Source organism: Carettochelys insculpta, chromosome 6, assembly GCF_033958435.1.
Source record: "Carettochelys insculpta isolate YL-2023 chromosome 6, ASM3395843v1, whole genome shotgun sequence".
Classification (NCBI taxonomy): domain Eukaryota; kingdom Metazoa; phylum Chordata; order Testudines; family Carettochelyidae; genus Carettochelys; species Carettochelys insculpta.
The window spans coordinates 120,461,550-120,486,851 of record NC_134142.1 but is presented as its reverse complement, the minus strand read 5'-3'; the positions used below and the strand labels follow the sequence as shown (position 1 = coordinate 120,486,851).

The following is a 25,302-nucleotide window of genomic DNA, read 5'->3' as shown; positions in this document are numbered from 1 at the left end:
AACCCCTTCCTTCTTCAATGCCCTTCCCCTGTGCTGTCCTTCCCCATAGTATGAGAGAATCCACAGGTCCTCCCCCACTTGCCATCCTCCTTCATTGTCCTGCATTGCTCCTCTCTCATAACATGTACAGCAGCTACATGCCTTTTCCTCACACTACTCCCTCAGAGACACCCCCTCCTACACCTGCCCCTTCCCGTAAAGAGACCCCCTCAGTGGCACCCTACCCCTATCCTGTTCCTCTCCCTGCAGAGGTTTACCTGATACATCTCCTCCTCCACACACTCTTCCACTCTTCTGCCTACAGAGAAACTTCCATCAGCACCCACAGACCCTTCCTAGGTACTGATTATCTCTGTACAAGTGGGATTCTCAAACAGGGGTCATAACCTCATTGGCCCCCTGAGGCATCATTAAGTGAGGGGTGGAGAGCCATTAGCCTCTGCCCTGAAACCCCACTTTGCCTTTAGCATTTAAAAAGTATTTTAAATTCACAAGGGGGTTTGTCACACTCAGAGGCATGCTGTGTGAAAGGGGTCACCAATACAAATAGAGGAATACCACTGCTCTGTATCACCCTCTCTGTTTAGTGTTCCCCCCACAGAAATACCCAGCATCTGCAGATACCACTTCCCCTCACCAGCACCCCCCTGTACTGCCTCTTTCCACCCAGAGAGAGATTTTAGCACTCACAAACCCTTGCTCTTTTGACTCCTGCCTTTTCACCATCACCGTTTCCCCAGCTCCCTCCACCGGATAGACTCCTCTCAGTTCCCCTTCCTCCAGAGATCAGATCTCCCCTGGTCTCCTCTCCTTGTGCGTGACATTTCTCCCACAGAGACTCTTTGCCCCATACATTATCTCTTCCTATTGAGCACATGTTGTTTCTGACTGTCCCCAAGTGTGACACCCCCCACCATCCACTGACACATTTGCTGTTCTCCTAGTAACAGAGATAGCTGTGCTAGTCTATATACTATCAAAACAAAAAAGCAGTCGGTAGCACTTTAAAGACTAACAAAATAATTTATTAGGTGATGAGCTTTCGTGGGACAGACCCACTTCTTCAGGAAGTGGATCTGTCCCACGAAAGCTCATCACCTAATAAATTATTTTGTTAGTCTTTAAAGTGCTACCGGACTGTTTTTTTTGTTTTGCTGTTCTCCTCTTTGATTTCTTCTGTTGTGGTACCCTGACACCTCCATGGACTTATTTACATTAAGGGGCCTCTTTTCTCTCCTCCCTGCAGTCTGCTCCTCTTGGCCACTATAAACCCATTTCTGATTCCTTATTAATTAATTTCTCTGGCTTTACATCCTTATTCTCTAGCCATGTTATGTTCCCATCCTGACTGTTTCCACTCCTGTTGTCTCTGTCCCTGGTTATATGCCATGCTCCCTTGGTGTACGAGCCCTTTTCATCACCCCTCTGGTATTACATCTTGCATGAGTCCTATTTTCTGTTCTTGGAATCCCCTTTTTCCTGAATTAAATTCTTCCCAGCCCTAGATTACAGTGCTTTCTCTGCATGAATCCTGTTTTCCCTTTCTTGCTGCCCCTTTTTCTTTTGCACGAGAAGGAAGGGTGCTAGCCCAGGATTTGCAGTCTGAGGTTCAGTTCCCAGCTCCATCACAGACACTGTGGGTGACTGTGGGTAAATCTCTTAGCCTTGCTTTGCTTCAATTCTCCTGTGTAAAATGGGAATAACAGCACAGAGATATTGTGAGGCAGTCAGATATTTTAGTGGTGGGGACCAGATAAGTGTCTAAGATAGACTTTTCAGGTATGGGCTTTCTGTATTAATGCACATAGACACAGGAAAATTACCACGCTGCGTGAGTAAATGTCAGTTTCATCCACTTTCAGATTTATTTACCTAAATATAAATTCCAGTTATAGCCCAGAAAGGATCCTTCAACTTATTTCATTCTATGTTCAGACTAATGGTCAGTGTTCCCTGTAAGCCTAGCACTGTGGCAGCCACCCTGGAGAGATTCAGGTGCTACCCAGTTGATAAGCAGAGTGCCCACAGCAGGCAGCCTCTGTGTCTAGTGGTGGTGCACATCTGCACATGACTTGGTGCACTGAACAAAATTTATTCTGCCCATGGATGGAAAATATTAGAGGAAACATTACTAATGACACTTTTTTGGGTAAAGCTGGGAGGGGGATTTCTTTTAAAGTTCTTTGTCCTGGTGCAGCATAAATCACAGATGGCTCAGGCAGTTTTGTCTAGAGCCTGCAAAATATTTTGTATGATAAAATGTGTATTTTGTCAAAGATTAACATCTGCAATGCACTGATGATTATGTCCAGCTGTGACTGAAAATCTAGCATCTCCACTTCATTTCCAGGCTGCCTCTGTCTCATGCTGCACTCTGAGAGACAGTGCAGAATGGATCAATCACACACATTTTATAGCATGTACTGTGGATGTCATTTAATGGGGCCATGAACTAACTGGCAGGCAGATTATTTTTGGCTGCTGTTTGGTGGCATTTAGAAAATAACAACTGAAAAATTACCTCAGAGGAAACAATATGAAATCTAAGTCTGCGGTGTCTGATACGTTTGCCACTCTCCACATGTGGTCAATAGGATGCTGCATTGTGTTGAATATGTGGGTGGCCAATACATGGCTCTGAGAACTGCACGCAGGGAGTGCTGTCTGCCCAGTTCATGCATGTGCCCCACCACTTGGTGGGAGAAGTGCGTGGTGGCCCCAGCAGTGGCTCCAGTGGCTCTGGTGAGTCACTGGCGTTGAATTAGGGGTGGGGGCTGTGGATGTCTGGTTCTGGGGGGGGAGAGATGGAATTTATTTGGGGGTGGGGCGGGCGGTTGGGAGTGTCTGGGAGAGGGCATATATTTAGAATGGGCTGTTGGGAAGCCTGGCTCTGGGCGGGGGACGGAGGGCGTTTGTTTAGATAATTATTTAATGTGGTGAATATGGAAAGACGACAACCACAAGTGTGGCGATCTTTGAATTCTGTTGGACACTGCTAATCTAAATTATGCCTCACTTTGAATATTTCCCCCTGCTTCGCTTAATTCTAATTTTTCCCCTTTTCTCAGTTTCACCTGTTCCCTGCATAAATCCAAATTACACTCTGCTCTAAATATTACTGCTCTAAGTTTAAATTTCCTCTCCATATGTGTGCCTAAAGTGTAATCTTTGTGTTCATGCTGTGACAGGGCAATGGAATAGCTGCTGAAATTCAGTGTTGATAAATGCAAAATAATGCAGTTTGGGAAACATAATCCCAACTATACCTATGAAATGATGGAGTTTAAATTAGCTGTTCTCACACATGAAAGAGACCTTGGAGTAATGAATAGTTTTCTGAAAACATCCACTCGATGTGCAGCAGCAGTGGGGAAAAAAAACAACAATTGTAGGAATGATTTAGGAAAGGGATAGTTCCTCACTGTAAGAACTGCAGTCAAACCATTGCAAAGTTAATGTGTCCCTTTCCCAGCAACACTAACAGCCTGTGTGTACTATTTTCTATGTGATGTTTTTTTAAACATGTTCTTTTCAAGAAGAAAAAGCCAGGGGAAAAAATAATTAAATAAGCTTTTTTGATATAGGATTTTTTTATCTAGCACAGTAGAGCCCTGATTCCTCATTGGGCTGTCTGGAGGCTACCTTAGGACAAATAACATACTTCATGTGAACAGTGTGCCCATGTTAGTGTTACTATGGAAATCTTAATATTTGCATTTCTTGATTCTGATTTTGAGCTGCAGAGCTCTGAATTGCATGAACACAGGATTAATTTTGTGTTTAATTTTAATCTTAAACTAATATTTGTCTTTAAGGAAAAGATGACTTTCACTACCCAGGTACTGAGTTGTCAGTGCCCTTCATTTTCAGTTTTTATTTTGCTCAGAATTTTTCAGTTTTTATTATAAAGATTTTCAAGTGTCTGAAAATCTGTGCACAGAATTATCTTTGCTTTTTTGGGTAATATCAAAATTACTGTTAGGGAATGGGAGGACAGAAAAAACAAGAAATGGAGAAAAGTAAGTATTAAAATATAAGCAGTATTTATTGCTGGGGTTATTTTAGGAATGGCCCCGTAACAGTAAGAACACATGCACACAGGTGTGCATTTTTGCATATCTTTCGCTATTTTGCTTTACATTAACAATCAGCCTTGCATTTCTTATTAACATAAAAGCCTACAGCTAGTGCATTGGATTTCCTTACCATCAGTAATTTTGTGTACTTGAGTAGTCTGAATTTTGTTTGAAAATAACTTTTGTAAAACTTGGGTAATTTTTGTAAAAATTGAAAATAAAAAGCTTTGTTTCATGGGAGACCTTCTCTGCAGAGAAGTGACTTCTGGAATGCTTTTATGGGTCCCACTAGCAGCTCTCCTAGCTGGAAACCAGAGATGGTTTTAGAGATATGTGAGGGACTCCTTTTGTTGATGACAAGTAAGTGTCCTGGTCCAGATTTTCTGTCTGGTGTGTGCCACTGGATGGACCCATTTTAAAACACTTTGTAACTCTCCTGTACCAGCCATTCTTAAATTTGGATGATGCATTTATAAATGGAATAGGATCTATTGTGGGATTATATTCTCTATTTCAGTACAATTATCAGTTCAGATTCTGGTGAAAGGGAGGGGCTTAGCTTCAGTGCATCTTTAGTCAGAAATGGAAGATAAATTTTACAAGCATCCATGAGATATAAAGGCCCAGAATGGTGATAAGAGTTCATTATTGTAATTAACTTCTCCAAATAAGTTGTAAGTTTATACTAATCGAGGGCAGACCAGAGAGCTGAGGCAGTCAGAAACGGGTACAGAGCCTTTCACGTGTAGACCATTTTGGGTGTGTTCTAGTAGTTACAAGAAACTTTTTGGTTTTATTTTATTATTTGTATTACTGTAGTGCCTAGAGCCCATATTGTGGACTGTATTGTTCTGGGTACTGTACGTACACAGCACAAAAAGATGGTCCCTGTGCCAGAGAACTTATAATTAAAACGTGTTGGCTGTTTGATGGCCTTTGAGATTGGGTTTGAGTTGGGGTTGTGTCTAATTTGCACGGAGATAGATAACCACATAATGCAAACCATCACCATATTTGGCGAAACGTAAACTAGGGCATTAGGCTTGGAGAACTCCTCTTCTCCTGATTAAGCTGATCTTCCCAGGGCAAAGGTGACGCATGGGGAAACATGTAATGCCTTTATTGTTGTGTTCCAAGGACATAAACGGAAACTGCAGTGATTACCAGTGGCAATGGAAATAAGTAGGGAAATGTGAAGTCATTAGAATTTTTTCTTTCGCGTGATGAATGTACACTCTTGCGTACAAAGAATAGAGTAAATTATGTTCCTTGCCCTGTAGGTGCGATAGTCCGGGAGTGAGGAGATACAGGGAAGCAGTTCAGGCAAGGGTTGGAGGGAATTGTGAGGAGAAGAGCACGGGGAAAGATTTCTCAAATACATGGATTTTAAGGAGAGACAGGTCTCCTGGCAGGTAGGAGGAATGAAACTAAGTTGTGTAAGAGGAAAATCTAGTGGAAGAGGTTATGAAAGGAGGAGGAATGAGAGAACATTGGGAAGAGCTATAAGGAATAAATGGGTGTGGGAAGAGAATGACGTTTGAATATGTGAGAAGGGGATCTTGCAGATGAGAAATCAAATCTTGATTTTGATGAGGTGGAGAAGAGAATGAGAAATAGTGGAGGCATTTGGGGTAGCCTGAAAGGAGAAAGGTCAGAGGTGCGTGAGAGAAAAGATTCCTGAAATGGAGGCGAGAGATGAAAGAGATATGGCAAAAGTTAGGGTCGGGAATTAACAGGGTAGATCTTGGTGATACTGGAGAGAAAGAAACAGGGCAAGAAGTGTACGGGGATGTCTTGGAAAAAGATGAAGATGCTGCTGTGGTGGTAAGGCGAGGAAAGTGACAGTGGAGTTGCCAGTGAGGTTAGAAGAGGGAGACAAAGGAGATGGACTGGAAGGAAAGATGGAATGCTCAGTGTTGAGTCATTGGATTGGATGAGGACATAAGAGACACTGGAGATTGAGCAAAGCAGAACAATGTTTGGTCTGTGCTGGGGATAGGCCTACTTTGAAGATCTTAAAAACAAAATGAACTCCCAAAGTCTGATAGAATGCTTATTTATATGCATCTTTAAAATTTGCGACCTTATTTCAGTTGAACACCCTTTCAAACATGTCGACTGTGCTGTTACTGTAGATAAGCACAGTAGTGGATTGTTTCTGCGAAGGCAGTCCGTTAGTAACATAATTTAATATTGGTATTGATATCCTAAATAAACTTCGGAGTTAACATGCCGCTAAGGTGACTGTAGATTAGTTCATACTAGAGCTAATATCTCACTATATATTCTGTAACACAGCAGAACACTGATCATCTTTGTAAAGAGTTCTTTATTACTGTTTTAGGTTCTCCTCCCTTGTTGAGCAACTGAGTGCCTGCCTCTATTGTGGTTCCAGAATTTCCCTCAAAACCAGCAGGGTGAAATTGACAAGGGCACAGTAGCTTTGAAAATGACCTGTCTTGTCAGTCTTCACTCTGCTGCTTGGGATAGTCAATAATAATAGAGTGAAATTGGAACCGTCTGCAGATTTAGGAACCACAGCTTGTAGAGTCATATTTGGAAAGATTTCCTTTCAGTCATGCAGGCTAGCAACTTACATATTAAAAATATAGTATTAGAGTCTGCAAAAACCAAAAGCTGAAGCTCTCCTTACTCGGAAAGGTTTCTTACTCTGATCTGGCAATTAAATGAGTGGACATTTAAAACATTGTTTTAACACCTGACTGATGTGGTAATTAGGGAATATCTTTAATGTTGTATTAGAGTACTTTCAAGTTCCAGGAATATCAGTCTGGCATATTTAGTCACCACTAAATTTCACCTAAAAAGAGAGTGAGAGAAATGAAAGACATGGAAAAAAATCAAAATAGAAACCAGGAGACCAGTTATTACAGCATAGTTTCCCCCATAACTTCTCACTGTGTCCCGTGCAGGGTCTCAGGGCTGTAGCTGTGAGAGCTCTCTCCACAAGCCCTGAAACTGCCATGGCCCAGCAAACAGGCGCTCCTCCCCACTGGCTGCAGCAGAGAACTGCTCAGATGAGTCTGAGTCCCAATCCCTTACCCCATCCTGAGGATTCCCCAGCCATGAGCACCCTCCTGCACCCCCAAAGCCCACACCCTAGCCCAGAGACTGTGTCCCCTCCTACACCAACTCCCAGTTCAGAACCTGTACCATCTCCTGTACCCTCATGCCCTCTGTCCCAGCCAAGAGCCCCTCAGCCACAGCCACACCCTACAATTCACACTCCTGCACCCCAAGCTTCTTCCCAAGCATCACCACATTCATGCACATGAGAAAATTCATTCAGCTCAGGTGGAAAAAGTTGCGGCGGGGGGCACTATTGCAACTTTATATTGGATACCTAATGTTATAATAAAGGGTTCATGATAAAACATAGAACCATTGGAGCAGAGAATGTATTATAAATACAATTGGAACTGAGCTGAGTTGCTACTACAATAATCAATGAAATATCTGTGTTCAGGTTGTTCCTGGGCTGTGTTGGGTCCATTGTCTCTCTCTGCTTCTTGTGCAGTTGCTACCTCTGATTTTATTTCTAGAGAGAAACTTATTCCCCTGCCCTTCCCATTTTATATATTGGAGGAAGAGTTTGACTCCCTCACTTAATTTAGATTGTAAGCCAGAGCTCCTTTTTCCTAGATCTAACAGAGTAACTAGGGCTTCCTGGTGAGAAGTACACTCTTCTTCATTTACAGCAGCCAAATGTAAATATATTCAGCAGTCAACAGGGTTGGCTTTTTTTGTGGAAATCTCTTGTCCTGCTTTGAGAGATATTGATAAGCTCCTGTGGGCATGCTTCCCATTTCCTCTTTGCCTTCTCAGCAAAGGATCCAAACCTTGGATTAACTATCCCCTTCGTTCCATGGGAGCAGGAGTGTAGCAGGGGCTAGAGGTCCTTTAGTTGTAATAGTCTAGAAAAATATGAGCGTAGGACAAGGAGCCAGAATGTCCCAAGTTCTAATCTCTGCTCTGTTGTTGACTTCTGTAGTCTGGGCCAAGTGGCTCACCTTTTGAGCCTCGTTCTTAACAATGAAATCAGAGTAATACTTACCTGAGACTGCTTAGTGAGTGATTGTGCTGCTCTTTGAAGATGGAAATTGATCTTGAAGGCCAAATATTTGAATATTTATTAGCTAAAATAAGTGTATCTCTGAGAGTTGTGTATCATGTCAATTTTGCAAATGTGGAAACTGAGTTTGCGATAAGTTTCAGAGTTGGGTGAGAACTCAACATCTTTTGATTCGCAGCTTGGTTCTAAGGCCTCTTGACAATGTTTTCCTTTTAAAACTAACATTTATGTGGTACTTGAAGATGCAAAGTGCATTATAGTATTAAATTAAATGGTTATTTTTCCTGACTTCTCTTGTTAATTTAATTTTTATTGTTTTTTCTAGATAAAGCGTGAAGTTCCAGATGTCAAGTTTTAATTTATTTTATATAATTCTTTTAAAAACAAATATGCATTGAGGAATGATATTTTATATGGGGAAGGAAGGTGAAGATGAAGCAACATGTACCAGACTGAGATCCCCAAAGCTTGGTTGAGAAGGGCCCAATCACCCATGTTTTAATTAGCAGTTGCATTTTGGAGTTTTAACAGAATTGTCTGAAAACTTTCAAGTCTCACCTCACCCCACCTAGGCATTTTGTGGAGACCATCACTACAAAAAGGGTTTGAAATTCAGTTTTGTTCATAAATATCAAGTGAAAGCTAGATCTGTTCAAGTTTTGGGTGTCATACAAAAGGAAACAAAGGAAGAGGACGAAAACACACAAGCCAACTGGATTCATCCTCCAAACCCCACCCCCCTTCAAAGAGAAGGATTTACAGCTCAACCTCACACCAGCTGTAACCCAGCTTTAGCCGTCAAGAGAGAAATAAATAAAATTAAACAACCTCTGCGAGCCAACCTCAGACCCTGGTGAAGTCAGGGAGAGTGTTTCTGCAACTGCCTTGGGTGAAAGGAAGGAAAGGGCCAAGCAGTGTGAGGAAAGACAAGCATATTGTTTCAGGATAGCTCTCTACCTCCTGAGCAGAGTGTGGAAGGGACTGCTGGATACCAGGAGCAGATTAAAAGGGAAAAGGAGAGGAGGCTGCTTTGAGATTTGGTGTGGTTTTTTTCAAGGAAATCTGATGGAGGCCTGTTCCTGAGTTGGCTGCTTTTCCTGGAGCAATCATCAGGGTGGAAAGGTTTTCTGGAGCTTGGCTTCCCTCCACATGCTGCAGAGCTCTGCAATTTTCATTTGTCACTTCCCCCGCCCTAACTTATAAACTCTTTGCCTCCACTTTGGAAGCCAGCATTTACTACAACCTGCTTGGGAGCTGCTTCTTGCACCTGTACTTTGGCTGCTTCCACCTGTTGTATTCTAACAGTAATTTAAATTGGAATTGTTTCCCATTTTATTTTTTAATTCTCCTCCTGTACATCCCCAAACTCTCGAGAGACAGTGTGAACTCTCTTGGGTGTGTTCTTGAGCGTCTCCTTTCAGGGATTGGTGTGGATCCTGCCTCTGGATTGTTTTCTCCTGCTCCTTTTGGAATACTTTCTAAGTGTATTTCAGGAAGTTGGGTAACAGCTTACCCTCAAGACTGCTCCTTCTGCCCCACTCCTCTTTCCCTTCTGAAAATCCCCTCCCCCTTTTCGTGTCCATTCTGACTCCAGTTGGGCCTGGGCTATGCTGCAGGGCGGATCCCCCACCAGAGCGCCAACATGCCAGCAGTATCTGGAAAGAGGTTCAAACCCAGCAAGTACGTCCCAGTCTCAGCTGCTGCCATCTTCCTAGTGGGAGCCACCACCCTCTTCTTTGCATTCACGTGAGTTATAAATAATTTACCATGTGTGGGGAGCTGGGACTGCTGACAAAGTGACTGAGGCCTACATAAGATATGAAGGCTACATAAGATATTGGATTGGCCCCATATTTTACTGTGTCTGAGTGCAGAGGTTAAATCTGGGCCAGGGGAGAAGTGAGGTGGCTTGATACAGGAGTTAGTTTCTTGCCAGGATCCCGCTGAAGAAAGGGGGGGGGATGTTGCCTTGTCAAGTCTAGGCTCCACAGTTGTGCTTTTAAGTGGTAGAGTGGCCTCCATCACCTCGGCTGGGTTCAAATACATTTTATTTGGCTTCTTTAGCCAAGCTGAAGTCAGAAGAAATGGCACATGGTGAATCCTATTCATTTGCCAAAGCAAAGTCTCATAGCTGTTGAGCCATAGTCCTGTTCCTTGCTGTCTTTGGACATTTTGAAATAATGCACCAGCCTTGGTCCAAAGATCCTGTCACAAATAATCCTGTGTTTGAAGAGTTGGCTCCAGGTGTCTGGGATGAATCTGGAAGCATTTTCATGTATTAGGGATAATAACCAAAGCCACACACAGTTTGTTGGATCTGGAAACGATGGCAGGGGTATTGTATAATAATTACTTGGAGAGTTTCCCTTGTAACTTCCAAGTCAATTATGTAAAATCCCACATCCTTTTGACCCCACACGGCCCCTCCCCATATAGTCACTCACTGCAGTTAATCTCGGATTTTATCCTAGGGTGATGTGAGGTTTTGAGTGTTTCTGGAATCGAATTTGATTTACCTGTGGGATTGGGGAATAACCATACTAAGAGTTGATGAATAAGCATGGTGGGAGATGATCATGATGGATACTGTTGAACGTAAGAGAGCATTGAGATGAAATAGAACCAGTTGATGTGACAGGGCCAGGGGTGGCAGTAATGTTACAGGAGAAGCATGCCCTATGTTCATCCCTCAGTTGTGAGGGGCTTTGGATTGTGTTAAGCTTCAACCTCTCTCTTCCTAGTGGTCTAAGCAGCTTTCTTTTTCATCCTCATTTGGGACAGAGCTGACTAAGTTCTGGATTCAGTGGCAGGAAGGCAGAGTGAGACCTCAAGTCCCAGGAAGGACTATTCTTTTGTGAGCTGTTGCTGTACCCATCTCATCCCCCATTCTTGGAAATGTGTCTTGACTTCAAGCTCCGTGAATTAGACCCAGCATTACACTAAATAGCTCAGGTGCCCTTGATCTTTAAGATTCTGTGTATTATACACTGCATACAGGGTGTGGTTGTGACTCTGCTAAATACTAGGGTATGAGAGAGTCTCTCTGAGTCCATTCAGCAAAATAGCAGTAAACCTATATCTTCTGAGAGATTAAAGCTAACTCAGGAAGTAGGAAAAGAGGGCATAATGTGTGTGCTGGAGATGCTCATTGTCAAAGCAATAAGATGTTGCCCCTTTGCCGAAGCTCCTGTACTACTCAAGCTATTCTTGGGTTTCATTCCAGTACCTGCTGGTAAAACAAATGTGAGGGCTGCTAGGAGTGTCAGAATTCTCCCTGTATTAGAAATACCCTTATTTTTGGTGTGAAGTGAAATCTTGCCAATGTTAGGGCTTGGTCCCATTGCACAGAAGAGGAGGAAAGGGTACTCTAATGGCCACTTTTTCCCAAAGTGGACTTATTAGCTCATCTCCCTGTGGTTGGCCGGCCGGCCCTGTCTCTAGCTTTAATCTTGCTCAGACTTGAGAGTGGCTCCTTCTCTCTATCATCTATTGACTGGGGGAAGTGGTTGTGAAGCATCAGCTACTGAGCAAAGATTAATCAGGTACTCAGGATAGACAGGGCTTAAGCATACCAAATATAGACTAGCTAAGACTAGTGCAGAAGAGAACCTACCCAATTCAGGTGGAGTCAACTGTCAATCAGGTTCTTCCCCTCTCTGTCTGGATGGGTGCTTCTTTACAGGATGTTTCTTCTTCTCAGTTCCTCTCAAAAACTAGCTGCCCTGATACCTGGCCTTTGTCAATGAACACATCTACCAAATGGAATGAGTGGAGTGCTGCAGCGTGCTCTTGCTTCTGGGAATGGAGAGGCAGCTGAGAAATGCACTTTGCTCTTTTCCTGAGTTGACTTGCCATTTGCTGAGTCTTTTACTAAGCATTGGGCAAAAATTGTCCCTGCTGGATGGTGTTGCCTGAATCTTGGTTTGAAATGGAAGAGTCACTGATGCTGGCTGGCAAAGGGGTTGATTAGTACTGGAGGAAATACCTTAGATAAGATGGTAAGGTGTTGATTGTTGAACAAGGGAGTGAAAAGAGAAGAGCAGAGCATGCTTTTTTCATCTCTTACTTCTTCCTAAAGCTGTAGAGTTGAAAGATCAGATGGAGAGGGTTGAAGGATAATGTACCTAGATGGGAAGGATAATGCTGGCTTGATTGCTCCCCAGTCTGATTCGGGGTGTTGTGTGGTAGCCTTCTGAATTACCAGCACAGAAACTCAGGGCAGCTGTTTTATTGCACATCAGTATATCCACTTTGACTTAGATGCTGAGTGGTGGAAGGAAGACAACACTTTAGCCATTTTGGGTTGTAAAACATCATCTCCCTGACATTTAAACTGATGGTGCCAGTCAGGTAGCAGTGTGCACGAAAGGGAAAGAATGGTGGAGGGTTGCACCCCAAAGTTGTCCATGAACTGTCCTTCATGACGTTTCCATGCTTGGACAAGGTGCATAGCCCATTTTCGTGTCATTATGATGTGCAGCATCTCCCAGTGGTGCAGAAGGATGTAAATTAGGGAGAAAAGGGAACCATCTCTGTCAATCTGTGAGCCAGTAGCAGGACAGTTGTGAAAAGTCACTGAGTAGAAGAGTGAGCTCCCCTCTCCCTCTACATCATATCGCAGGGCTGCAAACTGCAAAACCTTGTTGCGATTACTTACACACCTGCATTGTTGAGCAGGTTTGTTCAGGATGGGAATGCTTGGGCAGAGTCATTTAATTGTAGGTCACTTAAAGTTGTTTAACCTACTTTACTGCATCAGATTAAAACTCAAAGCACCTCCAGGCAGGGGCACAGCTGGGAGAAGCCAAAACAGTGTGGTGCTGATGAGATTATTGAGAGGACTGTGTTGCATTTGTTTCCTTCAGTTCTGAGACTTGAGTACCCTCTTGAGTCACATTTTTACCCAGCTCCTTCAGTGAGAGTGGGGTGGAAAAGAGCTTAAGGCTGTAAATCTGATCTTACTTTTACTTAATAAGAATAATTCTTGAACCTGGAAAAAAGTCCTTGTTTTTCCTTCCTCTGTCACTGAGTTGCCTGGTTTGTGGCTACAGATAGGTGCCTTTCCTTTTTTGGTTTCCTTAGACAGTGACAGTAGCAATCAGGTGACAGTGCTGCAAGTGGAGCATGTTTGTCTTCTCACTCCACAGTGCATGATCAAATAGAAGAGTAGCCTGGTCCCAAACTGCTTCCAGTATGATTGCACACTAGGACTGATTTGTTTGGTGAAGGGTTGCTTACAAGGGCTATGCTGCTTGCATTGACACGAAAGCATTTTGCTTGGAAATCATGCATAGTTACGTGGAGTTAAATGAGAGATCAAGAGAAGGAAGTAGGTTTCATTTAGAGACTTCCAGGACCCTCTTTGTCCTGTGATAACATTCCTCAGCAATGGAGTGTGAGAATCACTGGTGCCTGGGTTTTTGTTTACTCTGCCTGCACGTCTGTCTTTGGAGACTTCATAATTTTGAGGCCTGTGTATCATTCAATGCACCTTTACAGCATACGAGATGTGCTGCCCATGAGTCCCTCTGAAAGTTAGGAATTTCATGCTGAAGTTGAGTCCATTTTAATTAGAAGAAGCATTAAGGCCCATAATATGATTTCCGCTAATTAGAGGTCCTGGGCCACTGTTGGAGAAGATAGCAAACAGCATTGGCTTGAGTGAGAATAAAGAAGGAAATGGGGTTTATTCTCCACTGTGTTGGAGGGAGGAAGAAGCTGTGAATTTGTACCAATGTCTTCTCCTGCATGTTTCCTGTAATTTAGTACAGGGAAAGCTTTCTGGGGTCCTCTTGTCCAATTCTTTCCCTTCCCTTCACACCCTCCTGAGCCTGCTTTCAGTGAAGATTGGATCTCTGCTCCCCTGAGGTTGAACAAATCTAGTTTTTGCTGTCTTTCTCCTTTGAAGACTATTTGGCCACCCATATAATCTCACCTTTCACAAAGGTTTCTTAATGATCAGCTCCAGTTTGTCCCTTTCCTTGAATTCATCCCAGAATTCCTAGCTGTCCTCTGCCTAGCTCCATGATTAGGCCAATTAAATTGCAGCACAACTGCTCACTTTCACAAACAAGCTGCCGTCTTTTATGTTTTAATCTGTACCACACCCACCCCCGCAAAAAAAAAGAAAACAGCATCTGGCTTCTAATCCCTCATTCCCCTGTGCTCCCTCTGACACCCCAAACCTTTCTCTTCTAGGCATTCTGTAGACAGAAAAGCAGTATCCAGATGCAAGCATGAGTTTGTTTTCAGCTTGTTCTATAGTGCTTGTAGTTTGAAAGTATGAAGGCCTGACACCCTGAAAAGTTCCATCTCAGGAGATATGAGTTGGAACATAGTCTTTTGTTCTGAGGGCTGCAGTTCCATTTCACTCAGTGGTGGATTCTCTGTCCTGCCTCTGGCACCCAGCTAAACCTGTGCAAGATCAATAGTGAGGGCTATCTGCCTGCTCATGTTTGATTCCTGTTTGAAATGAATTGAAGGGTAAGTGGAGTGAAGGGATGGTTATCAGCCTGCATTTCTGTTGAATCTTTACAGTGTGCTTATGATGCTTGGATGTCTTACAGGTTTGCTAAAGGGAATATGCACGTCTGTTTTACGCTTGACTCACTGGCCGTATTTTGGTGGCATTATTTTGGGCAGGGTGGGTTGAAGTGGATGATTTGCTTTATTCAAAGGTGCTGACCTCTCTGATCTCTCCAGTTCTTTGAGGTTTGCCTGATTACTGAGGAGGCTCAGTTGCTGACAATCACGAGTCCATATCACAAAAAACACTGGCATTGATTTTTCCATTTGTCAGTCTCAGCTGAGAAGCCAGGGACTGAATGGGCCATGGAAACTTAAGTTCCCTTTCCAAGGCAGAAAATTGTGTCTGCCCCTGAGGGTAGATGGGCAATAGTGAAAGTAAAGCAGGAAGGGTGTAGTTAGGGACACAGTGATCGGATTTATCTGGAATTTGGATTGAAGCACGGTGGACTTTGTCGGGCCTGCCAGTGGATCTATCACAGGGAGTCTGAGAAGATGGTCCTAGCTGGATTGCACCCCTTGCGCTTATAACAAACTGCATCCAGGTACATGGAGCTGGAGGGTTATTTGCTGTGAGGCTTTTGAGAGAAATAGGGAAGAAAGAGAGAGAGAATCTCTGTGGCCCTCCCCATCAGTTTCAGCCAGCCAGGTGAATGTGATCATGCCAGCAACACAGAATCATAGAAGGCTGGAAGAAACCTCAGACCTAAGCATATCTTCTTACAGAAGGAGCAGTCTGAGCTCATCACCAGTGAGAAGTGGGGGGTTGTTTCCTGTGGAGTATGTCTTATTTCAGAGGAAAGTGAAATAGACACTTGGGGGTGGGTATCTGGGGATGGTGTAATTGAGCCTGTACTGTACCTGCTGTGTTTGGGGAGAGAGGAAGATCTGGCTACATGAAAGAGTAAGGGCTATGGAGTAATTGGTTTCTTCCACAGTGATTAGCAGAGAAATTCTCTCTGCCTCAACTCCAAAGGTGTGACTCAGTTTGCCTTGCGGGCTGGAACTACTGAGTTTTCAAGCACTTGTTATGCACAGTGGAAAGACAAGCTTCAACAGTTCCTCTGGAAAACAGCAGCTTTCTTTCTAAACTTAAAGTAATCCCAGTGGGGCTCTCTGAGATTCAGATGCTTACTATAACAGTTACTGAGAAACCCACCTCCCCTGGTTTGGTGTAGGCTAAACGAGTGTGGAAAAATGCCCTGTCCTGGATGCCTCTCCCTGGGCATGTTGTGACTCAGTGCAGGAAATCCAGTCTGTCTAGGAGCATGAAAGGCAGGAATTGATTGGCCTAACTTCAGATATTGAGTCGTCTTTCTAGCATCAAGCCCAGGCCTCTGCTTTGCACTGAGTAAAGAGCACAGTAGGGTCTCAACATTTGCAAGGGTTCCATGTTGACAACCCTTGCGATGCTGACTTTCGCAAATACGAGGGCTTGGAGCCCTGGCGGAAGGGGCAGCTGCCAGCGCTTTGTGCCTGGGGCCCCAGGGAGGAGGGGAAGGGGCAGCTGCCAGCGCTGGGGGGGAGGCAGGGTGGTGGCAGCGGCGGCTTGCAAATAATTGAATTCATGAACCATAAGTTTGCAAATGCGGAGACCCTATTGTACCTGCCTAGAATTTATCTTTTGGTGCTGCTTATCTCTGCGCTGGAAAGCTACATGTGAGAATCCTGTCACTAGTATCTGGTATGGAAATCTTTGCTTGGAGGGTGAAGGTGGAACAACTAGCTAGCTGGCAGGGTCTACCATCAAATTGCTCTAGTGTCAGGCTTCATATTTCCTGGAAGAGGATTTCCAGGTGCTCAGAGCACCAGAGGCTGGTAATGTGAATCCTGGTCCTAGCAGACTAGTGTGCAGCTTCCACAGCCTAAAACCTGCCAATGTGGATGTTGACATGAGTGCTCTGGGCATGAGTCCCGCTGCATTTGGAGCCTGAGAGTAAATCCTTTTCACGCTAGTGAACTGCACTGTAGCTTCCACTGCCCATGGGTGTGGGGGGAAGCCCAGGTGTAACCTGTATCATGCTGCTGTGCTTGGGAACTCAAGTTACAGAGTCACTGTGGCTAGAGTCTGGAAATGTTAATCCTTTGGGTGTGGGTCCTACAGGTCTGGAAGAGAATTTTTTCCCCTTGTAGATCCTGGGTGTATCTGAGCTTTTTCTTAGCTCCTAAACTCCTGCTCTGAAATCTCAGGCTGGAATGGTTTGGAGTCTCTGGCCTGCCATTCTGGGTGTAAAGTGCACTAGGTACCAAATTCTTCGTTTGGCAGCTTGCCTGCCTGGTGGGCTATAACCAAACTTGGTATGAGAAGGTGTAGACTTTTCCCACTATAGGTGGAAGAGTTTGGGGAGCTGGTGCTGTGAAATTTGCATTCATTCTCTGAACTGCGTGGAAAAGAATGTGTTGTGGTGGCTGTAAACACCCAAACCTTTTTTGAAATGGAAAAAAAGTGATTCTCCGCTGAATTGCTTGTTATGGGCACTTGAGACCCCATTCAGCATTGAGGAGGAGGATAAAATGTCAAAGTTTGTCCTGTACTCTTTGCAGTTAGAGGCTTGCTTTCTCAAAACAGCCATGGATTATGATGCCCTGAGATTGTCATTTGCGTTGGAGTGAAGGATGCTTTTGTTTTGTCACCCAGCTCTTGCTTGAGTATCTATCACTGTCTCCTTCCATCAGTAGCTCTTAGAAACTTGACTGCTTCTTCCTCAAATGTCCAGGAGAAGGATGCTCCTCCCTGCTTGAGTTGGAATGTACCCTCCGTATTGGAATACCCAATGGGAGCAGTGGGTGGTTTGTCATTCATTCCCCTTTCTAGCTCAGGAACAGTACGACTCCATCTGGAAAACTGTTGCTTCATGGGCATTGCAAGGAAAAGAGGAGATGGCATGGAAGGTGCAGCTTTCGTGATAGAGGATGAAGTTCCTCTGTCTTGGACACACTCCTGCAGCTTTTCCTGGCACGTCCAGCTTTCTACATTCATATGTGTGGTTTTTTTTTCAATCTCTTTTGCTATTGGGCATTTCTTATGTAAAAGTGAAGTGATTAGGACCCAGTAACAAAGGCTGAATTGGACTCCCTGACTTTTCCTCTCCTGGCAGAAAACTTGAATGGGCTTTACTTTATGTTCTTGGAGGGAAGAGATTTTTGCTTTTGGAAATGAGAACACTTTTTAGTCTCTCGCTTTCCTCCCTAGTTCATTACCCCATCATCCTCTTCAGTTCCCTTCCCCCACCTCCTGAGTTGCTGCCTTCCTAAAGTGCCTCTCCTCCCCTTCCTTTCCCATTCAGTAGAGGGAAGAGCTAGGGAATTGGGCAAAATTCCAATAATAGCTAATAGTCACTCTGAGCTGTAAAATCACATGTTCAAGGTCAGGGGTGGGGAAGACTCACCCTGAACTTCTCCCAGTGAGACTCCACTGTGTGGCCAACTACTACTCAGCACCTCCCTATGGTAGGAGTTGAGAGAACTGCCCTGAATGTGGGAGCTGCCTTATAGGGAGGGAACCAAATTTATTCCTGCAAAGGCCAAAATAGCCGCCTTCTGAGTAGAGCGGGGACCAGCCATCTGTTTTCCTGTACTCACCTGCATGGGCCTGCCAGGGGAGCTGAGGTCTCATACACTGCCAGGGACTTCAAGAGCTGAGTGTGTTCAGAGCACTGGCACTCCAGAGTGCAGAAAGTGTCAGTAGTTCCCACAATCAGTGACCTTGAAGCCCTGACTTCACAGCTGAGCAAGTATATTGCTACTGTTGGCATCTTGCCCAGCTCCCTCTCTGTCCAGCTGCGCCACACTGTGCATAGCCAGGGCCTTCACACCTCCATGGAGCTGCAGGCAGTCCTAAAATTAACTGAGGGCAGCTTAGTGAGAGTGACTTCTCCAGTGTTTATAGCATGGCTGTTTGCAGTCTCTCTTCAGCTGCATTGGGGGTGGCTTTTCCTTTTGGGGGGGGGGGGGGGCAAAACCTGAAGGAGTGAAATTCAGCTGCTTTTGCAGTGTCCTTGGGTACAGGTAGCCATGCCAGCCAGTCTCCACCCCATGTGCTATCCCTGCTGTACGGGCTGGTGGATAGAATCAGCTACCTCTGCCAGTAGCCCCAGGTCAAGAGCGACTTCCTTCTGTCTCTGGCAGTGAGGCGCTATAAGGGGATGTTGTGCCCTTTAGGGAGTGCTGGTGTTGCTTATCCATTTGCAAAAATACCGGCAAAGTGTAAAGCATCACTTTCCCAATCCCTTGAATGGCTTTTCTAACCATGCTGCACTCCCTCATTGGCTGGTGCCATGCACTTCAGCTCACAAAAAGCATTTGAATGGTGAGAAATGGGCAGCTATTATAGAGGCTAGGTTTTACTGCTCACAGTTGTGGGGCCTGTGTTATGGCATGTACATCTTCCATTATGAATTCTAGTCTAATGGAAGCATGGCTCAGAGTTCAGGTTCCCAGCTTCCCTGGCTGGCATGGACTGAACAGCAGAAGAAAGACGGAATGAGAGCACCTTGAATCATTAAGTGATTCTGAGGCCTACTTTTAGTGGGGAGGGTGCAGACACACACTGACATATTTCTGTACCTAACTACAGGCATTTTGCTATGCTGTAGATTCGCAAGGGTCTTTGCTCTCCTTGCTAGCGCTGCTAGATCAGGTTTTGCCTTGCAGGACTATGTGGCAAAGTTAACCACTGATGCTTGGTGGAATCACCCTCTCCCTAATCCTAGGAAAACTGTAGCCTTGACTGCTGGACAGGGGTGGCTAGTATAAGGGGTTCTTCATCATTCTCAGGATATGACTTCACTGCAAAATTAACATGGGTGCTTGCCACCTGGGTCTGGGCACCCACATTAGCTTAGCCTGGGCTTTTCCTTGTGTCTTTACTGTTTTTGTACTTGCCCTGGTATGTGTCTGGGAACATAATGCCTGGGCAGAGATACTATAGCATAGATATAGTATAGTATAGATTTTTTTTCCTAGTCATCAACTGGAGGAGAACTTGTGTGTCATTTGGGAGGAATTTTTGGAAAACAGAGGATTATTAGCCCTCAAGTTAGCCACCTTCAGGTGCCTAACAGTGTGGAGGGAGTTCGGTTGCCAGGACTAGAGAGGATTGATAGCCACACCTTTCTATTCCACTCACTTTACTTTCTTGTACTAACGTAAAATAACTAAAACCTGGGCAGTCAGTGATGGTGTAAGGCTGCTTGAGTGCTCGCAGCAGAGTGATGCCTAACCAAGCCTGATGCTGTTGTTCAGGCACAAAACAAAGCTTGCTTGGGGGTGGGGTTGACACACACCAGGCTACCTCAGTTTCATTTCACACAGCCTGTGTAGTAAATTCTTCCTGGTCTCTGACTTGTGTGTAATAGGCAGTACTCAGCTTTCTGTGGCTGATGGCTGCTCAAGTAGGAAAGGACCGAGATTGTTTCACTGCAAGAGGGGCTTGTTGGAGCAGAGAGTGCCATCTGTAGCACTTCTGCCATCCAAGGACTTGGCAAGTATTAGTGGATTTAGCCTTCTCTCCTCCCTGCTGCCCCATGTGTGTGAACCTGATGAGGAAATCTAGAAGGAAAGTGATTTGCCCAAGATCAAGCGGCAGATCTGTGGTAGCATGGGACAACACCCAGGAGCAAGGCTCAAGCCATCCCAGAATGCTCCAGTACACCATTGGAGCACCTTTTTAAGGAGCTGAAATGACATTCCAGCATTTCTGCCAGTCTTGGTCCAGGTGGCTCTTTTCCCTCCCAGACTGCACAAAATCTTTGAGCCAGCTGGTGCTGAATCCAGATGGGGGACGTTTTTCAGGAGTCAGCAGTGAGGGAGCCAGGGATGCTGCATCCAGGACTGACTAGTGAAACAGGAGAGCCTGGAGCTGCTGAAAGCTCAAATGTTGGAAACCCGGTAGAAGGCCCATCAGATAGACACCAGAAGTGGAAAAAGTACCCAAAAGTTACTTGTGTAAAAGTACAGCTGCTTTTGAGTGGGTGATACTTAAATGCAATTCACTGATGTTCCTTTGGAAAACTACTTGAGTAAAAATGAGCATGTGCACACATCGCATTCATTGTACTCAAGTATCCGGAAGTGAAAGCAGCTGCAATTTGATTCAAATAACTTTCTGTACTTTTTCTACCTCTGCCAGATACTCTTGTGAGGAGGAGGAGCTGGGCACAGGTTATGGGGCAGGATGGGACATGCTCTTAGGGAAGTCACCTCAGGCCTTCTCCAAGTCCTTTGTCCCATCTTACTCCCGGCACCTCCTCCTGCCTGGTGATGTATTCAGCACTTCGTTTACAACTCCAGCACTGCCAAGGAGTCCTGACACACAATCTTGTGCACTTGGCCCTTTGTTCCTCCTCAGACATCACTATAGTACTGGCCAAAGGTATTGTCTGGTTCACCCTCTCAGCAGTGTCCTACTCCAGCTATACCAGTTCCGGAGCCTGTCACACTTGTAGACAAAGGTCTGGGAAGCTCCTGCCTGTTCTGTCAGTGTGTCACCTCTTCCCCAAAGAGGTTTAGTGTGAAAGTGAGAGCCTAGCTGGTGGCTGAGAATTTTAGGAGGGATGCCAACCTGCATGCTGGCTGCCTTCGCAGGGCATGCCAGGAGAGAATAATGGGAATTAATTGGGTTAATTACTGAGCAAGAAATGAGCAAGCCTGTCCCAATGCCACTTCCAGCTGGGCGGGGCCACCAGTACCTGGCTGCTTGTTCTCGGGCCCCCTTTTCCTTTCTCCATGTGCCCTTATCTCCCTTTGCCTCCCTACTCCTCTTTCATTTCTCTCACCCCCCACTGCTGGTAGCTGCATGTCAGGGCAGGTGTGTGCAGTGGCTCCTCCCTTGACTTCCAGGAAAGTCATAGGTTGTTTATCTCTTCCTTGCTTCTCTGTACATGGGTCCCTTTCCTGCCAGTCTCATGCAGGCCACGCTCCTCCTGCTGGTAGCTCCCCACCTGCCAGGCACACCCAGAACAGGCACCATTAACAGTGTGCATGTGCAGGGACACTGCTTCTCCAAGCACTGTCTTACTCCAGCCCTGTAGAGTCTTCAATCTGTGGCCTATCCAGCCAGAGCCCTTCTGCTGAGACAGTTAGTGGAGAAGATAAATCAGGTGCTGGTGAATTAGAGACAGGAACAGTGTTTCCTGTAAGCTGTGTGCTTGAGTGACCACTCAAGAAATTCAGATGCTGCCCCACTGATTAGCACAGCATCCACAGCTAGGTTTTTTGTGTTGATGGTACACATTTGCACGTGCTTTGGTGCCCATAACAATTTATCCTGCACATGGATGGAAAAGATTGCAGGGAACACTGGATGGGAACATCTGTCAATTGGAGACTGTACCAAGGCTCTCCTCATATCCCTTTGCACATGCCATATTAATGACTGTGATTCTGACTGCATCACTGCTTCAGCGGCATGATGAGAAACAAAAGTGGGGTAAGAGTAACTCAATATGAACCTGAGTGGGATCGAAACTGCTGCCCTAGAGGAGATAAGATCCAAAACCCAACATGCCCTTCCCTGCTCCTGTTGGTTTGGGGATTTGTTGAAATCGCTGCTCCACAACCCCCCACCTGTGATGCTCTTGTACCAGGCGGTTCTCCCAAAGCTTGGGCTGGATTGGAACTGATGCCGTAGAGCAGACAGTGTCCAGTTCTCTGAGCCCTCCCCTCTGCCCCCACCCCTGCTTGCTAGCCTTTTTCCTCTGGCATCACTGGGTGATTGCTTGCCTCTTTTTAGGCCTGGTCTGGAGGTGTTGGCATTTGAACATACTCTTCCTCCTGTGGCTGGCCCATCTCACACCTTGACTTTGTTAGAAGGCCCAAATCCAGGGTTCAGACAACGTATGTGACTGGTGCTGCCCTGCCCTGCATTGGAGGTTGCGGGGGCTTCCAACAACCTGCATGTGAGAGAAGGATGATTTCAAGTGGATTTTGCTGTCCTCACTGTGCCTTTAATGGGAAGGTGGCTAAATAGTATCTTGAAACAGAAGAGGGGCTAAAAGTGGAACACTGAGCAGTGGGGTGCACTATCCCGGCCCAATCTGGTGGGTGCCCCACAACTGCTGCCCCAGACTTGGAGGCAGCTGTGGATTACCCCAGTCATACTGTGTCATCCTGTACAGCCAGGAATGTGTGCTTCTCTCTAGTCCTGTTGCCTAAATCCCTCTGTGTTTATTGCAGATGGTGCTGGAGTGGGGTGTGGGGAGGGGAGGGATGGATGGGAGGGCAGAGGGACAGATGCTGCCCTAGATCTGTAGGATTAAACTCCCAGAAGCAAAGCAGATTAGAGTATTACACCAGCACCTTCCAGGGGGAATCCCACTGCCTCCTCAGCCCAAGCCCTTCCAGGGAAGGGGCTGGAGGGATGATGATCTCCTAGTAATGTGTACCGTTTCTGACACCACGCTCAGAACCTTCCTGGTATTCTGAAGGAGCTGTTACGCAGCCAGCAACTTGTGGGATGTGGTGGGGAAAGAGGGGATGTCCACCTGGAATGAGGGGCACCTGATTGCAATTTCCCTGTAGCACATCATGCTCTCGCACACCATGTGTGGTGTGTTTCTCCCCCCACCCAGCACTGTAGAGTGGATGGTGGCATATTTCTAGGGATACCACCAGTAACATCACTTGCATGGCAGTACACAATCCTGCCCCACAGTGATTCTGCTTTTCCAGTCTTGTGCCTTAGTCTGGTCCTGCCCCTCCCTCACCAGTTCCGTCAGTCTACCTACATCCCAGCTTCCAGCACTGACATGAGCTTCCAGGTGTATGGGAGTCTTTTGCTGCATGGAGTGTTTTAAATTCCAGTTGGTCTGTGTATCATGGTGGGAATTCCATGTTTAGTTTTCAAGGCCTTTTTTGACCTCCACCCAAACAGGCTTAGCAATAGCAGAGTACTTCCTCATTGTGGATCTCAGACCAAACATTGGTGTGCCCTCTAAGTTTACCCACCCATGTGCAGAAGGAATTTTATGTGCACCAGTTACGGAGGTGAAGTATTATGCTCGTACACATAACAAAATTGGTGTAGTGGGGGTGTGGCTGAGAGATTCGGAGTGTGTTGGATTGGGTGCTCTGGGGTAGAGCCAGGGATGAGTGGCTCATGGTGGCCAGGGAAAATTGGAATATGGAGGGATTGTGGGCTCTGGGGCTGGACCGGGGATGAGAGACTTGGGGCACATGATGCCTGGGGGCTACTGCAGGAAGAGAGGACTCTTCTCAGCGCTTGCTCGCTCTGTCTGCCACAGCACCTGACATGCAACGAAGGGATGCCTCTCAGCTGTGGCAGGCCTTTGCTGGGGCTAGGCTGGGGCTGGGGCTGCCGGGGAGAGGTGTCTCTCCTCCCTACGGTCCTTAGCCCCTGTGTAAGGTTTAATAGGCTTCTACGCAGCCTAGAGGAAACTCAGCCCACCACCAATTATTTGTCTTACTGTAGCAAGTAAAGGTCCTTGCCAGGTACCAGAGCACCACTGAACTAAAAGCACTATACATTATTTATTGAGAGTATCACAGTAGTACCTAGGAGCTCCAACCGCAGTCCAGAGCTCCATTGTACGCTACAGCCATAGAACAAAAAAGTGGGTCTTCCACAGATTTCCACTCTGATGCCATCCACTTTGCTACAACGAGCAACCTTTTTTCCCCCAAAGTACCCCACCCTCCTGTGCAGGCTAGATGCTCGTGACTTTCTTCTGCCACACTGGAGGGCACAGAGAGCAGACAGTGAACTACTGTGGACAACCCCCACCCCGCCACATTCCCGCAGAGGGCACAGGACAGAGTTCAGGATGTTTTGGGAGCTTTAACCAACTGTCCCAGCATTCAGGTGTAGAACTCTCTTTTGCACTTGGACTTCCTGCTGTGGAGGTGCCTCCCCTACTGTAACCTGGTCTCCCTGCACATATTGACCATGTGTTTTCTCTTGCAAGTTCTGTCTATGAGGAGCTACTGGTCAGACTGGCTTGTCCTGTTTCTTTCCTGTGTCGTCCAGTTGCCATCCAGTTTGCTGTGATGAATTGGGTCAAACCTGCTTTTGGTTCATCCAAGATTCCATCTGTCTTAGACACTTGTTTGGGCCCCAATGCTGTAGTGTCTGATTGCCTCACACTGCATGTACCCTCATACCCAGTGTGAGGCAAGGCAGTGGTGTTATCCCCATTGTACAGCTGGGAAACTGAGGCACGCAACAAGGCCATGTGATGTCTGTGGCAAAGCAGGGAGGTGTAAACCCTGCTCTATTTTAGGGTGGATTCGATCCTCTGGCCTCTCCTTCCCGGAGCACAGACCTGCAGTATTGACTAGACCCTATGGAGCCAGGAGGGGGTAACCACTTTGTCTTCCAACATGGCTGAATTTGAAGAGGATATTTGGAATGGGGAGGAAGAAGAGCCGTGTGTTTCACTCTCCCTTTGCAGTGAATTTTCTGAGCTTGTCGGGGGAGGGGGGGCCAGGGGCAGTAGAATGCTTCCCTTGTGTGTCCATTGCTAATCTCTTCCATTCCCAGTCTCTGACTTCCCCACGCCCAGAAGATACTGTTCAGAGTGTGGAGGTCACATGCTGCATTTCAGAGCTAACTATTCTCAGGAGGGCATTGAGAGGCTATGGGCAGGTCAT

The 25,302-nt window shown here is 45.8% G+C and overlaps 1 protein-coding gene across 3 annotated transcripts in view; it reads left to right on the top strand.

Annotated features, from left to right (window-relative positions):
• The window catches only part of ZDHHC5 (zDHHC palmitoyltransferase 5), a 36,462-nt gene that overhangs the window by 1,144 nt on the left and 10,016 nt on the right, over positions 1–25,302 (top strand). For 2 of the 3 annotated variants that reach the window (XR_012646065.1, XM_074998087.1), the window contains exon 2: positions 8,495–9,915. Coding sequence is in view for 2 of the 3 variants with exons in the window: in XM_074998087.1 (XP_074854188.1) it covers positions 9,812–9,915 (104 nt within the window). In the remaining variant the exon portion in view is untranslated. The remainder of the gene's footprint in view (positions 1–8,494; positions 9,916–25,302) is intronic. The other variant, XM_074998088.1, reaches the window with a different exon arrangement.